Raw genomic sequence first — 18181 nt, forward strand, 5'->3', positions numbered from 1 at the left:
TGGAAGGGGTTATTTGAGAGAAAAGATTAAATGTGAGTATGCAAAAAATTCAAACCTATAAGTGGAGGGGTGATGAGTAAAAATTTGATCATTTTAATTTTGTTTTTTTAGCCATAATTTCCAAAGTTGAGAAACCAGTCACTGAATAAAGTTGGATTGATTGAGAAGTCTTAATCTTTTTAAAAATTCTTTCTGTAATTGGGTCTTTTTTAGTTATACACAACATTAGGATTCATTTTGATATAATTATAAAAGCATGGAATATAATTTGCTCTAATTCAGTCCCCAGTACTTCCGCTTTCCCTCCCTTCTTCCTTCCCCTTTCCCTCCCTTCTTCCTTCCCCTATTCCCTTCCCTCTACTCCACCGATCTGTCTGATATTTACTTTTAGTGTTTTCCTGTTAGTGTCTTGTGGATATGCAAGATGGTGAGAGTCACTGTGGTACATTCACACACGTACACAGAAAAGCAGGTGGGATTCGCTCCACTCTGCTTCCCTTCTCTGGTCTCTTCTCCTGCCTCCTCCATCCCTGTCAGATACTCCATTGATCTTCCTTCTACTTCGATGGTATCCCCCCATCTCCCTTTCTCTCTCTTTTTCCCCCTCATCTTGGACTACCTCCCACATATGAGAAAGAACATCTGACCTTGGAGTATCTGAATCTGGCTTACTTCACTAGGCAGTTCCTCCATCTACTAGCAAATGCCCTAATTTCATTCTTATGGCTGAATAATACTCCATTGTATACATTGTATGTATACCACATTTTCTTTATTCATTCATCCATTAAAGGCACCTAGGTTGGTTCCACAGCTTGCTTTTGTGAATTTGGCTGCTATAAACATTGATGTGGCTCTACCCCTATGGTACGCTGATTTTAGATCTTTCGGATACATACCAAGGAGTGGGATAGCTGGGTCATACGGTGGTTCCCTTCCCATCTATCAAGAAATTTCCATACTGCTTTCCAGAGTGATTGTACGAATTTGCAGTCCCACCAACAAAGTATGAGCATACCTTTTCCCCACATTCTTGCCAACACATTATTTGTACTCTTGATAACTGCCATTCTAACTGGAATGAGATGGAATCTCAATGTAGTTTTGATTTGTATTTCCTTGATTGCTAGAGATGTTGAACATTTTTTCATATATTTGTTGGCTAATTGTATTTCTTCTTTTGAGAAGTATCTGTTTAGTTCTTTGGCCAATTTATTAATTGGGTTATTTGTTTGTATTTTTGGTGTTAAGTTTTTGGATAATTCTTAATCTTAAACAGCATAGACACCTAACAATTACCTCCTGCCTTTTATATAAATTCTCTAACAAACAAAATCCTCTCAGAACGAAAGCATCCCCACCAAAGTCTTTAGGAAACAGTGGTATGATCTACGTCCAGAGAACAACAGCATACCCAGCTGTGTGGAATACAGTATTGCCTGAGCTAACTCTGGACGATGTATAGGGTGCTTAGTTTGTTCAGGTATCTCCTTATTTCATCAAGCTTCCTGCCACTGGTCACCCGGCTCGTAAGTACAGAGCCAGTAATTAAAGATCAAGCATCTCTCAAGTTTATCCTGCTATTTCAATCCTTCTCCATCAGTAATGACCTCTATATCAGGAAAAGTTTCCTTCCAGGCTTACTTACAATTACAAAGTTCTACAATCCTGTCCAGTGAGACCCTACATCTGGGACTTATGACAACAGAGGCTAAGAAATGTCTTCCTGAAGCTTAATAATAAGAAAACAATATTTAATATTGGTATCAACAAATATGTGCCTGTCTTGCAAGATTTTAAAAACTCAGCCATGGCAAGCAGAACAAACCTGTTGATTTCTTCACCATTCACCTATTCATTTCCTTATTCAAATATGAAAGGGGTCCCAGAGCAGGTGTGCTGTTTGGGATACTTAAATCGTTCCACAGAGAACATGGCGCTTACCAGCTTGTTGGGGTATCTGAGGAGGATGGGCTGCACGGGGACCCCGGGGATGAAGGCTCCTGGAACCACAGAGGAATTTTATCAGATAATTTTCATACAAATAAAAACTGTACAATAAAAAACATCAATCACAAATAGTACAAGTACACTGACAGTTCACAGGTACAGATCACAGAAGCTTTTTGCTAACTATTGGTAAATTCTTAGTGTTTAACAAAATGAGGAATTTTTAAAATTAAGAATTAGTCAAGCAAGATATTTAATCCTGTGCCGAAGGCACTTACACATTGATTTCCTTGCTTGTTTGCATTTTCCAAATACCTATTACTCAACAAGATTTGTTTAAAAAGCAGTCATGAAAAAAAAAAAAGCAGTCATGACAGAATCAAGATGAAGAAGAGAAAATAAGAATGTCTAGATATAGACAAAGCCAAATGCTTGAAGCAAAGTGACCACACTTGCCAGAAATGAGTCATCGCTTGGGCGAGGAGCATTCCAGCAGTTACACAAAACCATTTTAAAAAGTGTCAAGAGATACATTCAGAAGCTCCTTCCCCGTATTCAAAAGGGAGTGAACCCTAGAGGGCATTTGAAAAGTCATAACAAAATAGGGACTGGTCACTTCAGGGAACCCCAGGTATATGCAAGCATTCCCTGGAGGAAAAGGCAAAGGCACACACACACACACACACACACACACACACACCCTGCCAGGAAGAAGTTATAATACCAAGAGAAAGCGAAGGAGTTAAGTTCTGCAGAATCACATGAAAAACTTTTTATCAGAAAAGAGAAAATGCTCAAAGCAATCTAAAGCATAATTTTGTGTACAGCTATCTATAATCATTTGAGATCTCTTCCACACTACTTTGTTATAATATATAAATTAATTTATCTCACCTGGTTTAAAAGTAATCAAACAGGAACGATTAGTACAAGTACCCTCTGGGAAAACTAGTATCTTGGGAGAAAAGGAATAGATTTAATATTTCAGTCTAATGAATAGATTACCTCTTACTTGCTTTCTTATGACTTCACAAACAGCTGCCAAAGCTTCGAAAACAAAAGTGAAATAAAAGGCTAACGCTTGATTCTAATAGAAGCTTGAATCAGATTATTCAATTATCTTCTAAAAGAAACGCAGTTTGGCCATTCAGTTTGTTAGAAAACAAATTCAGGCTCTGAATAGAGATTATACTTAATTTACAAACACACTACATTTTTTTCTTAATGATGTTTTTACCAATTATCTGAAGAAATTTAAAAGAAATAAATTTAACAGAGTGCTGTTCAGTCTTGGTCAAAGTATACACCAGGCACAGTACATTAAATTCCTTCCTTGCAGCTACACGGCCTTACCCAAATGACCTCCTACATTGTTTCAGTTTTCCCATTAAATGATGTTCACTCCCACAACAGGATTCATAAAGGTCTCCAGGACAAAGGAGAAAATTACTGCAGTGTGCTTCATGCTGACCTGAATTGGCCGATGGATGGAATACAATTTAATATCTATTTTTTGAGGATGTGTTTTAGCTTTCAATGTATCTATGTTTTCCATAAGAAGAACATGCAGGATGATTAGATTCTCCACTAACTAAGATGGCAGCTTGGTTTCTTGAAGCTTTTGAAATTTAGTCATGAGCCCACAGCTAAGAACATCAAATAAAAGTAAAATTCTTGCACTCACTGTAGTTAGTAATATGTATTTTATAACAGAGAGGGAAAGGATTATTGAGTTAAATTGCTATAGTCACAGGTTATTTGTAAATAAAAATTATGAATAGGTGTGGTGTGAGTCCATCCTCTAAATTAAAAAACGGGTTTCCTATGAAAGATGCAACAGCAAATGCGTTGTATTCAGTGGAAATTCTACAGTTCCATGACTAATAATGAATGGCCGCTGAATGAACCATACAACCTCAGAGCTGGAAGGGGCATTAAGTCACCCAGCAGTGCTAATGTTGGGACTCTTTCTATAATATTCCCCCCAAGTGGTTGCTCAGCCATTGCCAGAGAGTTCTGGAGATTCCAAATCAAGGCCATTCTCTCTCTGGATGGAGAGAAAGTTCTTCCTCAAGACAACAAAAATGAGCTCAAATCTACCTGTCATCTCCCACCTACTCATTGCAGATACGCTTTTTGGATCCCAAGAGAAAAATCAAACACTAATTTCAAAGGCCACTCTTATCAATCACGTTTAAATCATTCCTCCTAAGCCTTCGTTCCTAAAGCTGCGGGGCTGGCCACACTCCTTTGGGACTTTTCCGTCTGCATGTCCTCTGCAGGACCACCAGAGTACAAGAGGTCCCTTGTTTTCATTGGGACAGAGATCGAGGGATACTTATTAGAATCACCCCTGGCTTGCCACGCAATCAGCACTGCCCCCTCATCCTCCACAGGCGGGGAGGGCTGGGGAGACGCGAGGGCTGACCCGGCCCTGCTTCTGCTGTACCCTCTGAACTCAAAGGCCTGCACCTCTTTCCCAGTAAACCCAACACACTGCTGAATATAATGGGGCTTTAGTATCTCATACCCTAAATTACATGAAATATTCATATTATTTAATGGTAATTTAAGGCAGAGATAGAGAATCATTTTTTTATGACACAAAGTAAAAATTGATTGAAAGAGTCTGGCAGATAAGGAGAGACAAGGTGAAGTCCATGTAGCAGGACTTCTGATCGCTCACTAGTTCACTGATTCTGCACCCATCAGGCTGCAGGTACCTCGTGGAGGGGTCCGCGGGGGTTACCATCTGTGGATCCACACAGGTAAGTCTACAGGCAGGGAGTCAACTCACGTGGCTAAGTGACCACGGACAGCGCTTTACCTGGGGCCATTCCCCTCCGGAGGTCGCTCGCTTGACTATTTCATTTATTGTGTTCTTTCGGGAATCCGGATCCATCCGGGACACCAACACCGGCTGTGTGGTCCGTAAGAGAGCTTTAAAATGAACAAAAAACCCAACCAAGTCATTTTTTGGCTAAAGCCACCTTAGCAATAGCACAGGGTAAATCTTAAGACGAATTTTATGAAAAACTAAAATGAGAGCAAAGAAACAACTAGAAAGTTTATTAGAACTTAGCTTCCAATTTCGAAAGGAGAACTATATCTCAAAAGATTTCCTTAATGTAACAGAAGGACGGTGACAGTGGTTCACAGGAAAAGGCAAACGTGATTTCTCTCCCGAAGTGTCTGCCTTGACGGACATTAGCCCTTTGGAAAATACAAGATGGTCCCGTTGAATTTCAGGAACAGTTTGAAAAATGATTATCTGAATCCATAGTGCACATAGGTAGGAGGCAACTTTACACATTACGGATATTTTCAAAAAGTGAGCTCTCTGGATAGCTTCCAACCACACGCAAAATCGCCTGTTTATCAAAAGTTAATCGCTACATAACTTTCCAGGAAAAGAAAAAAAAAAAAAAAAAAAAAAAAACAGTGGTCACAGTCAAGAAACCAGGTGCCTGAGCTGAAGCTGGAGGTCTGCTACCATTTCTGCAGAGCTCGGGGGCCACTGTCACCTCCTCTCCTCGTCACCTGAGAGAGAACCCTGGCATCAGGAGCAGTGACTTGGAGACTGATCCCTCAGGGAGGAGCCACAGTGTCTGGTGGGAAAAGCACTTCACTTGCTTCATTATTTGTCACGGCAGGAAGCGCTTACTGTTCCACATCGTGATTTTCAAAAGTCCCTCTGGAGACTCCCAAGGCGACAGGGAAGAAAACAGAGCTTAGAGGAAAGACTTGGTGCCTCTATCAGCCTAACACCCTGAGGAGAAATCTGTGAAAAAGCAAGTGACCTGTGCTTCTATAGACTCTTTGGTTCAATTCTCTCTCTCTCTCTCTCTCTCTCACAGACACACACACACACACAAATTCCAGCATCTTTGGTATGTGAAAACTGGTCTTCCCTGGCCACAAACAAGAACAACATAGTGATGAAAATAGGTATTAAAAAAAAAATGACGAGGCTACAGATGAATAGAAGCCTAGTCATTTTTCATAAATTCATCCTTTCCACATGGGACCTTTTTGTAAATAAAAAGAAATATGTTGAGATATTTTAAGTTTTTTAAAAAAAACGTTTATCAGAAAAGGACACCCGATTATCTTAATGGAAAGCGCGAACCTGTTTCATCTGTTACTTCGCAGGTACTTACCGCCGACCAGAGGGAGCTGTGCGTTTTCTTTTCGAGACACCAGCGAGGGCAGCCCACACTGAACACAGGTGATCCCATCAAAGAAGGTCGAATGAGGGGCCGCGACCAAAATGGGTGCTTCCAACACGCTGGCCATCTTTCCTTTCACAGACACTATGAGGCCCATGGAGAAGATGAGTGCGTGGCCCAGGTGCTTCAAAGCCCAATGAATGACCGTCCTTCAAAAGTAAATGCAGAAAAGACATAATTAGCTTTGCTGATTTTTAAGTGAGCAGCAGGGATTTACTCTAAAATACAAGAAAACCAAAATATGTCAAGAATTTCATCCTAAATACAAGCTCAGGAGACTTCAGCTCGCACTTATATGAAGTTCTTTCTGCTAGGTGCCAGGCACTATTCTAAATGCTCTACATAGATTAATTTCTTAAAATCCTTGGCCTTATCTTTTGAAGTAGGTATTGTTTGTTATTATCCCCGTTTTACAGATGAAAATACTGAGGCATGGAGAAGTAATTTGCCTAAGGATAAGTGGCTATTAAATGTCTCCATTACTCTATGATGATAAAGTGATAAAAAATGAATTTTAGCTGGGCGAGGCAGTGTACAACTGTAATCCCAGCAATTCAGGAGGCTGAGGCAGGAGGATCATAAGTTGGAGGCCAGTCTCAGAAACTTACCTAGGTCCTGAGCAACTTAGTGAGACCCTGTCTCAAATAAAAAAAACTTTAGAAACTGAGGATGTATCTCAGTGGTAAAGTATCCCTGGGTTCAATCCTTGCTGTAAACAAACACATTTCCCACTGAGACATTCAAATCAGTATTGCCCTTCAAAAGTAGCCAACTTAGGAATCTCTGCGTCATGAAGATGCTGCTATCTCCTCAACACCTTTAGAACCTTCACCTGACTCTGTCCTCAGAATTACTTGAGGAATAATTTTTAGAAGCAGATCTCATCTATATCGCTACAGTCCTCGACATCATCATGAATCTTCAGAAGTAGGGGCTGGGGACACAGCTCATTGGTAGAATGCTTGCTTAGCAGGTGTGAGGCCTGGATTTGATCCCTAGCGACCCACACACTTCAAGAAACGAATTCACATCTTGAAAACAACTTCAGAAATGAATTCGCCATCTCACTTCCATGGGACAGAGAAGCACCTAGCAATTCCAGAAACCAACTGTTTACTTTTGAAAAGATTCTGCCAGTCAAGATGAATGAACTCATTAATACCATGCCTGGGCCCACGGTGGACACACAGGACCAGCCAAAGGCGCCTCTGACCGGATCAGCCTGATGGAGGAGGGAAACAGCATCCTTCCAGAAGGGCAAGCGGGATGGAGAGCTCCGTACGTGAACTGGCATCCAGCTTGGTGTGACAGGTGATGTTTATAAAACATGTCCAGCTCTCCCCTGGGATCCCTGGGCAACCCTTGTGGATGAAAAATCATCAAATGCTCAAGTCTTTTAAATAACATGATGCCTATCTGTGTATAACCTTGACTTTGAATCACCTCGGCCTACTTAGAAGACCTAACACATGTAACTGCTATGTACATAGGTAGTAAACTGTGCTACACAGGGAATAACAAGAAAAAAAGTCTGCACTTGTTCAGCACAGATGTACTTTTTCAATGTCTATGATCCACAGGGGGTGGAATCTGTGGGGGCAGCGGGGTGCTGCATCCTGCTCACAAGGGATCTAAGGAGACCTCTCGTAATGATACGGTGAGGAATCAGCAGCAACTAGCCCCTGAGGAAGTCTGTGACTTTTATTTCTCAGCAAGAAGTAAGGCACAGAAAACCAAAGTACTTTTCCAAAGGGAAATGACTCCAGAGTTCCCTCTTCCCTTTGTTTGGAGGTGAGACCTCTATTCACAGGTGGATATGAAGTGCACCCCTTCACTCAGTTTCAAACATTTCCAAAAAAATTCCAGATTCCAAGCCACTAGGCACTTCCATTTAACTGTTTTAAACTTTAAAGTCTGGGGTCACATAATAACTTCAACATTGACTGTTTGAGAGGAGTGGGCAGTAACCGCTTTCACAGAGAAAGGTAAGAACTTTATTTTCTACCATTTATTATATTTCTTCTCTGGATTCTTAAGGCTATTTCTCCCATCCTCCTAGACTTACAGAAGCCACTAACCATAGAAACCAAAGAGATCATCTGAAAGAAACTGGAGAGTCAGAAAAACATGCCTTGAAGTGTTGTCTTCTACAGAAACTTGTGTTACGAAACAAAACACCACGAGGTGAAGCACTGAAGTTTCTCTGGGGCATCGTCAGCCCAGGCTCACTTCCGCTTCAGACCAGCCTGCTGTTTGATACCGACCTTAGCTCACTAGAACGTGAACTGAACAGAAAACTGCTTGTCCTTAGAACAGTATTTCTCAAAATTTTTGGAAGACAAATCTGCATTTGAGATTTGGATGAAAGGAACATATCCTTGTGTGTGGGGGCTAAAAACGGTGTAAAATTTCAGGAGTTTGCTACTGTCCTAAAACAGATCTATGGAGGTGGAATCCACATGGAACCCACGGAGTCCACATGAGGAAGCCCCACGCTGACGACACACAGGTGGCAACTTTTATTGGCTGCTTCATGCATTCATGATCAGTCCGTTCTCTAATGCCACCCTAACAGGCAGAATGGAAGTGCTGACATAGACTGGTAACCTTTGAAAGAGTCAGACTACATTAATAATTAAGCTGTTACTACTGACAATCACTAAAGTAATTCATAAAAATGTGATCGATCCATCTATATGTCACTGCAGAAAGCATTTTGTTTCTGCGGGGAGACCAAAGCAAATGTGAAAACAGGAAAAGCCAAAGATGGCAACCTAGTTTGCAGCTCGTTAGTTTCAGGTACACTAGTTGGCTATCTATCAGAACCAGGGATGTATTTTTTTTTTTTTTTTTTTTGGTACTAGGGATTGAACCCAGGGGCACTTATAACCACTGAGCCACATTCCCAACCCACCCCTCCACCACCATTTTTTTCTATTTTATTTAGAGACAAGAGTCTTGCTAAATTGCATAGGACCTCAATAACTTGCTGAGGCTGACTTTGATCTTGTGATCCTCCTGCTTCGGCCTCCCAAGCTGCTGGGATGACAGGCATGTGCCACTGTGCCCAACAACATGTATCAATTTTGACAATAATTCAGAAAACAAAATCTTTTACCATAAGGAAATTATAACTTCAACAGAAGATTAACAGAATATGTTTGAGCAGCAATTTCTACATAAATGCAGGCCAGTTTTATCAGAGAAACGAATTATTAAGATTGAGTAGGTAGCAGCAGTTAGATAAAAATACTCATTACTGATTAAATGACAACAAAACCTCTCCAACATCTGAATCTGCCTGATATTTGGACATCCATGTTTCTTACCTCCTCCAATCAGTCACTGGGTAAGTTGGCTTCTCAGGACAGCAAGCTGTGAAGATCGCAGCCAATGGCCACAACAGTAAGAGAAACAATACAATAAAAAAGGCCCGAAGTGGAAGCAGGATAATTCCAAGAAGGAAAATCTGAAAGTCAAAGTTGATAAGAGCAGATCAACTGATGTCATTTCAACATGTTGCTATCGAGCTGAAACACAAGACAGGGACGTTTTATGCTAGTCATGCACCTACCCACAGATGGACTGGGTACTGTGCTGCACCAGGTAAGAATTTAAACCCAAAGAATAAGACGAGGCATTTGACCTCACGAAGCCAACTGTGTACAGAAGAAACAGTGAGGAACACCCTAAGACAGTTGATAGAGTGAATGCTGATGCTGAGGGGACAAAGCAAGGCGGGTCTGATTTAGCAGTCAGGGAAGGCTGCGCGGAGGAGGCGCTGAATGATCTTTCGAGACAAGCAAGTCCTAGCAAGGTTAAGAGGGAGAAAGTGGTTATTGAGAGCTAGAGGTTGAAGGAAGAGCGTGATCTGAGGCACTGCTGAATATGCCTGCTGGCCCTCAGTAATGAATAACAATAAGGAGACGGAGGAGAAGAAAAAGAAAAGAAAAATAAAGAATAAATAAGAATGGAAAGTATGCAAACAAGAACAGCAAATAATGCATGAATGCCTCCCACATGCTTAGCATTCTAAGCACTTGGCGTGTAGTGATTCATTTAGCTGCAATCTTATGTAAAAGACAGAAAAGGTACCGAGGGATACATTAGACTGCTTAATGAGACTATATTATAAGTGGCAGAACCAGAATTTAACCCAGTTTGGTGGCCTGTGCTTATACCATGCTGCCTTTCAAGTGAAGTAAATTGTCTTCATGTACAATGCACTATCTTTTTTCCCATAAGACAATTACACTATCCAACAGCGCCTCCTTCTATCTCTACCACCCCTTATGTTATCAAATAACTTACAAAAAGTGCCCAAAGTAGTCTAGTTACCTAATCTCTGCCAAGTTACTTGAGTGCATGTGTATGTCTGAGGTCAAGTGTACACACAAGAAAAAGTACAGGTCTTGACTGTGCAATCCAGTGATCTTGATCTTGATGGGTGGGTGCTCATGTAATTGCCACCCTTCAAAACACGGGACACACCTACTACTCCAGAAAGCCAGCTGGTGCTTCTTCCAGTTACTGCCTATGTGCTTAGGCAGCCGATGACGAATTTCTGACACCAAAGATAGACTGACCTGTTCTTGAACGTCACCCACATGGAAGCATGTGGTGCATACTTCTTCTACTTAACATATTTCTTGGCTCAGTTATGCTGTTTTGCCTATCAGTCATCCATTCTTTTGGCCTGCAGAGTATCATCCCACTGTATAACCCTATGATGATCTGTTGACTGACTATCCTGCTGATGCACATTTTAATTGTTACTAGTTGTGGGTGATTATGCATAAAGCAACTACGAACACTCTGTACAAGCCTTTCTGTAAATATGTCTTAATTTTTCTAGGAGAGGAATTGATGAGCCACATATGTTAATTAACTTTATAAGAAACTAACAGTTTCCCAAAGTGGTTGTATGGTTTTAAAATATCACTAGCAATGTGTGAGAATTACATGGCTGTATATCCTGGCCAATAATTATTGTTGGTAGTCTTTTGAAAAGTCAACTGTTGGGTACAATTTACATGAAATAAAAGGCACCTATTTTAAAGTATGTAGAATATGAATTTATCAAAAGCATGGACCTATGAATATGAATGAATATAACATATTCATTCATCTATCCTTCTGTCAATACCCAACTGTCTTAATTACAGTTATTTTGAAATAAATCTTGAAATCAGGTTATATATGATATCCAACTTTTTCTCCTTCAACATTTTTTGGAGAGCAAGGTATTCCAGATCCCTTCCACAGAAATTTTAGAATTAATTTATCAGCTTACAAGATACAAACAAATTTGTTAGGATTTTTATTGGGATTTCAATGAATCTATAGATGAATCTGGAACTGTCCTCAATAATATTGGTTCCTACAGTTCATAAACATGATTTATTTCTCCATTTACATAAGTTTTCATTAATTTCTTATAGCAAGATTTTGTTGTTTTCAGTGTAGTAGTCTTACTTGGTCTTGGTTAAAAGTATTCTTAAGTAGTTAAGATCATTTTATACATGAGATTACTTAATTTCATTTTGCAATTTTATTCTTGTAGAGTATAGACATAAAATTGATTTAAAATTTTTATCTTATTTCCTATGACCTAGCCAACTTCACTTATTAGTTCTAGTGGTTAGATTCCTTAGAAATTTCTTCATATACAAACATGTTGTCATCTCTGAATAAAAACAGGTGTACACTTTTCTTTTTGGTCCATATGCTTTATTTTCTTTTTCTTGTCTTATTGCACTGACTACCACTCCCAGTTCAATGCTGAGTAGAAATGGTGAACAAGATAATTGCCTTGTTCTCAACCTTTGAGGAAACAGGTTAGATATTCTACCAGTATATTAACTGGAGGTGCTTCATAAATATCCTGGATCAGGTTGAAAGTTTCCTTTTATTCCTGCTTTATTAAGAAAATTGTTTTCTTAATATGTTCTGCTAACAAGATGAACTACATTGAAACTGAAATTTTGGTATGTTAAATCAACCTTGGATTACTAAGACAAATCAAACTTGGAATATATTATACTTTCCAAATATTGTTGTATTTGACCTGATGACACTTTGTTAAAGGGATCTTATATCTAAAACCATGAGAGACATTGGTCTATAATTTTCTTTTCCTTTACCATCTTTTTCAGATTTTGGTATCGAGGTGATGATGCTAACCACATAAAACTTGTTTGAAAGTGTTCCACCCTTTTCTACTTTCTGAAAGATCTTGTGTAAGTGTTTTATTGTGCTCTTAAAAGTATGACAGAATTTATAAGTAAAATAATCTTGGCAAGGAGTCTTCTTTAAATGTGTATATGTGTGACTGTGTGTATTGTATGAATAAAAAAATTCAAATTCTTTTATAAAGATCTGGTCATATTTTCTAGCTTTTGTGTTCATTTGATGAACTAAATTCTTGTCCATTTCCTACATGTTTCAAGTTGTTGATAATACTCTCTGATTAGTCATTTAACCTGTAATGAAATGTGTTCTTTCATTCCTGATACTGGTAATTTGTATTTTCTCTTTTATCATTCTTGGTAGGGATATATCAATTTTATTAACTTATTCTATTCTACTAGTGTATTAACCAAATGTTTGAATTAGTTGACTTTCTTTATAGTTTGTTTTCCATTTCATTGATTATGACTTGTATTTATCATTCTTCTAGCTTCTGAAAGTGAAAGCTTAAAATCATTACTTCAAAATCATTCTAAGTATCTAAATCTATTAATTTGCCTCTACACGTGGCTTTAACTGTATCCCGTAATTTTTGGTATTTTGGATTTTCACTTCTTATTTGGAGCAACATTTTAAAATTTTCACTTGTGATTTCTTTTTTGACCCAGGAACTCTTTTAAAGCACACAGTCTGATTCTTAAATATGTGGTCAGCTGTCATGTTAAACAAGTGCCTCTGACTATTTTTCAAAACACACTGAGAAAAGGCTGTCTGTGCTGGATAAGATCCACTGCAGGTCAAAAAACGTCTTGCACGTGTAGTCCCCCAGGGAGCCACCAGACAGATCAAATAATGACATTTCTCTGGGAATAACTCTCTGATGGAGTACTAACCTATTCTTTCCTCTCTAGTATTACTAGGTTGCTGGTTGTTGGTTTCCAAGGACACTACAGAGCTAAAAAAGTATTGATAACGAGAATAAGTTAAGTTAAACTGCCAGAAAAGCTTACTGCTCTTACCAAGAGTGAGCACTTTTTCTTGAATAAATGTTCCTTGGATTGCTAAAACCTTTGGTTTATTTTCAGAGACAAGACAAAGCTGGTTCTATTTATTTTTATTGTGTTCTCACCACTTCTGCAGAGAAGCTGTTTTCAGAGACTTCACCATTTTTTGCTGATGTCCCACCTCAATTTTTTTTTCGTTCTGCTTTTTACACTGAATAATTTCTGGTCATCTGTCTTCAAGTGCACAGATCCTTTCTTCCACCATCTCTAGCAAGCCAGTAAGTTCAATCAGTGAATCTTTCATTACAGATATAACACCTTTCAGTTTCAGAATGTCATTTGGTTCTCATTTCTTTTTTACAGAGCTCCCTCCACCTACTTACTTATTATGACACTCTTTTCCTTTAAGCCCTTGAGCAAGCTTATAAACATTTAAAATGTTTATCTGTAAATTCCTCCATCTGGTCATTTTAGGGTCCATTTTTATAGAGCTTCTTTAAAAAGTCATTTAGGCTACTTTTTCCCTTGACCACAGTCAAATTTTTCTCTTTCTTTGAACTCTTAGTATTGTTTTCCTTTTGACTATTTTGAATAGCATATTGCAGAAATTTAGATTCTCTTATCTTCCTCTGAAGAGTGCTGATATTTTCCCCCTAATGGGTAAGTAAAATATTGGTTGACTACCTCCATCTGTGGAAGCTTGGATTTATACTTTGCTAGGGAAAATCTGTTTAAAATTTGCCCTTAATCTTAGACTGGAGCCTTAGAGCTAAGGTGTACCTTTTCTCTGAAGGTGTTAAACATTTGTGAGGGTTTAACAGAAAGGCTGAGGTGTTTACCAAGACCTTCCTACTTGGTGTGATTCTAAATGTTCCTCCCCTGTAACTATGACAGGGGAGGCATGGTTATAATTATCTGTTCAGCTTCTTCAACCTTCTAGTTTTTTCTTCCTTCCAGGACTTCTGAAAGCTCTGGTGTAGGTACACAGTTCAGTGATCTGCTAAGAATTTAAGAAAAATTTACATGACAATTTAGGGGCTCCTTCCTCTCTGGCTTCCTCCTTTCTGTTTCTTTCCTCAATTTCCAGTCACTCTGACTGCCCTGAACTCTGTCCTCTGACACAGCAGACCAGTAAGACTGAAGCTTTCTACCAATCCTCTCCCATGGTACCAAGGGAGAACCCTCAGGGGAAAAAAGAGGGGGCATAGGGAGATTTCACACAGTATAGGAACAAATCCCCTCCAGTTTCTGTTGTGTTTTCTTGCTCCAGAGTACATTCATAAGGTTTCTTATATTTTGACCAGGACTTATATTGTTATCTATGAGAAGATTTGCCTGATTTAAGCTACTCCGACTCCACCATCCCTGGGACCAGAACTAACCCTGTTAAATTATTCTTCACCTGAAAACTGACTTATAAATACAGTAAAACTTAGCTATCATTCTTTTTTCTGTAAGATAAATAACGAATAAATCAAGATGTGGAGGAGCTCCAGAACTAGTACTAGAAGGGAACTAGGATCCAGGAGACTTTTCCTGAAGCTCTGGGTACATGACAAATATGCGATTTGGAATAGATGGTGTGATGGAGAGGTGACGAAAAGAACTGTGGAGAACATGAGATGATTAAGATCCCCGAGTTGTTCTTCAATATAATTGACTGAGATCCTCTTCCAAAAGGTCTCATCATCAGAAGACCAAAAATTTAATCCTGACTGTAAGAATCATAGCATAGAAACTGAAGAAGGAGTTGGAACCAGGTTAAAGCAAATTCACATAAGATTCACTCACATTCACACTGAGCAACCAATCTGGATTTTAACTGAACAAATTATCAAATATTGTGTCCCCCCCCGTCACTTTCAAAGTTTGCAACACACAATAGTACTCAACAGAAAAGCAATGTGAGAGCACCTCTTTGACAAATAAAGAGAACTCTCCATCAGATTTCTAAAGTTATTTTCTTTTCTTTCTTTTTTTTTTTTTGCAGCACTGAGGATCGAACTCAGGGCCTTGTGCTTGTGAGGCAAGCACTCTACCAGCTGAGCTATCTCCCCAACCCTCCATCAGATTTCTATATGGTTATAGTATGGCAATATGACCTTTACGGAGGGAGGACTTCTCTCAGGGTTATTCCATGTTTTTCCTTCATTGCACTGACTAAAACATGGAATTATATATTTTGTACTTTTTTTTTTAAACTATCTCAGTGAAACATGAGTTTTAAGTGGGCAGGGTCCTAATTTCTCAAGCTGCTATGTCCTCAGATATTAGCACTGCACCTAATAAATTGGAGGCATTCAACAAATATTTTTAGTATGAATAAACAGCCCCAAAATTACAACCAAACATTCATTTCAATTCTGTACATGAGGACATAAAAAGTAAGCTACTTTCTTCCATGCCACAGAGTAGCAAACTCGTAAGTAGTCATAAAATGGCTGAGGAACAAAATTAAATCCTACAAGGAGGTCCAAAGGTGACAACAGTCCTTAAGCAAGAGACACTGGTCATCATTCATTGTCTGATTTGAATCTGAATGAATCATCTTAAGTATTAATTTGTCATTCTTGATTGAAAGTATGTACATCTTTTGAACTAAATAACATAGACAACACTGTTTTCAGCCATTACTCTTCACTGGCGGGGGGTGTGGCTCAGTACTCAAGTGTCCCTGGGTTCAACCTCCTATACCAAAAAAAAATTTTCTCTTTATCCAGAATATTCAAGCCATTCCAACATCTTTGGTATCTCTGATCAATAGATATTTTTTAAAAAATATGAATAACCAGACCATGTTCCAACCATTCACTCTAAGTAGCAAATTTTAAGACTAATATATAACTTAAAGACAAATTATAGCATAATGATCAATATTAAGATCAGCATACATGATTTCAATTCTAACCTTCCTTTGGGATTTATTTCAATTTAACAGGTGTGTAGTTCAGGGAGACTAAGTGTCTTGGCCAAAGTCACACTGCTAATCAATGCCTAAATCTTGTGAGACAAGTGCCTCCCCAATCTACTACAGTTCTTCTAAGAGTTCTTTGGAAGCATTCTAAACAGTCACAGACCAGGTGATTAAAAACAGACAAAAACAACAAAACAAAACAAAAAAAAAATCAAAACTAGCAATTTATTCTAGGTGAAATACATTTATAAGTATGCCACACTGATCCTTCCTCCAAATATGAAGTCAAACCGATGGATATGCTTTCCATTTAAATATGACTGATCTGACCAAATTTAATCCTTAATGGTCAATGTATTTAGAAGTGTTTCGGATATGTCAGGCTACCAAGAAAACACCTGTTCCATTTAAAGACAGAACAACTTTTCAAACTCAGTTCTTTACAAAGGCCTATTACTACAACCCTTCTATCTTCCTCTCCCATACTCTTCTTCAATCAGTCATCTACCTACCATTATTCCACTGCCCCCTGCTTAGCTCTGTACTAACCCTGCCCTCACAGGACAGCACGAGGTCTTAGCTGTGCATACAAAAAGCCTTCAAAGTTACACTCCTTCAATCCAAATTAATGAAATCTGTGAGACAGACAGGAAAAAAAAAAATCATTTCTTTTCCCTGCAGAACACACAGAACAAATATATCTTGCACGGTCTATCTTATCCTACAATCACGCACTTCATCAAAGAGGAAGTCCAAAAGTGAGTGTAGCTGCGCCAAAGCGGTCCTTTATCAGATAAGGAAAGGAAAGCAAACTTCCTTTTTGTGTGAATAACCACTTTTAACAGTGGAAGACAGTCTGGGCTCCCCCGCATCCGTGCATCTAGGGACAGTGTTTGGGGGAAAGCTGATTTAAGGCTGAAAACTCTCAAATGCCTCCAACGGACCCGTCTAATGACACCCCTCTTCCTTGATTCTGATTTTCTAGGCAGGATGTCCCAGCTTGGCTAGATAGATCATTCCGGACTTACCTGTTCTAATTCCAGACCGGGTTCCCTGCCTTCTCCCTCTTTACCCATCCCAAGGTCGGGGGAAAACACACACACACACACACACACACACACACACACACACACACACAAAACCTTCCCCAAGCCCAGTCTCCCGAGGTAGGTCTGCCTCCACCACAGTCCCATCTGGTCCCATTCCCCGCGGCACCGGCAAGGTGGGTCTCCGCCCGCTTGGCCTCCTGGCCTCCTGGCCTCCTCTAGGACCCGCCTCCTCCGCATCTGCGCTTCCCACGGCCCCCGGCGTCCTCCACCCTCGAAAGCCCCGGGAGACCTACCCCTCTCCCGCTCGGTCGCACCCCCTCGGACACCTGCGCTCAGCCGCTCACCTGCACCCGCCGGGCGGTGCTGAGCTGCGTCTGCTGTACGAAGGGGTTGGGCACGGGCGGCGGGAAGAAGGACGCCTGGCGAGGCACCATCGGCGGCCGCTGCTCCGCGGCCCCGACGCCCGCGCCCGGCACGGTGGCCGCCACCGCCGCCGCCTCGATGCACCGGTTCATGGCCGAGCTGGGCGTGGGACCCGAAGGGAGAGAAGACCGAGCGCTTAGGCAAGGATCGCGGCCAAGACCCCGCCGCAGCCCTCCGCAGTCCCAGCCCGAGGCGCCGCTCCGGGGCCTCTGCGCACGCGCCAAAGTCACCTAGGCGCCGGCGCCCCGCCCCTCGGCTGCGGCCCCGCCCTCTTTGGTACCTGGCTCCTTCTTTTGGCAACCTAGCCCCGCCCCCTCGGAGCTGACTGCCTTCTTTCAGCACCGAGACTCTGAAGGGCCTTTGTATCCTAACGCTCCAGCGAGGGGCGCTTCAGGCGGAGTTCTCTGGGGTCAGGCAAACCTG

The 18181-nt window shown here is 40.4% G+C and overlaps 1 protein-coding gene across 1 annotated transcript in view; it reads right to left on the reverse strand.

Annotated features, from left to right (window-relative positions):
* Lpcat2 (lysophosphatidylcholine acyltransferase 2) overlaps positions 1-17960 on the reverse strand; it is a 60823-nt gene extending 42863 nt beyond the window's left edge. Inside the window, 6 exon segments of the mRNA XM_047528424.1 lie at positions 1945-2003; positions 2845-2905; positions 4778-4890; positions 6111-6328; positions 9509-9648; positions 17680-17960. Coding sequence (XP_047384380.1) covers positions 1945-2003; positions 2845-2905; positions 4778-4890; positions 6111-6328; positions 9509-9648; positions 17680-17850 — 762 coding nt within the window. The 5' untranslated portion in view covers positions 17851-17960.
* Between the last annotated feature and the right edge of the window lie 221 nt (positions 17961-18181).

Source organism: Sciurus carolinensis, chromosome 16 (assembly GCF_902686445.1).
Source record: "Sciurus carolinensis chromosome 16, mSciCar1.2, whole genome shotgun sequence".
NCBI classification, from domain to species: Eukaryota; Metazoa; Chordata; class Mammalia; order Rodentia; family Sciuridae; genus Sciurus; species Sciurus carolinensis.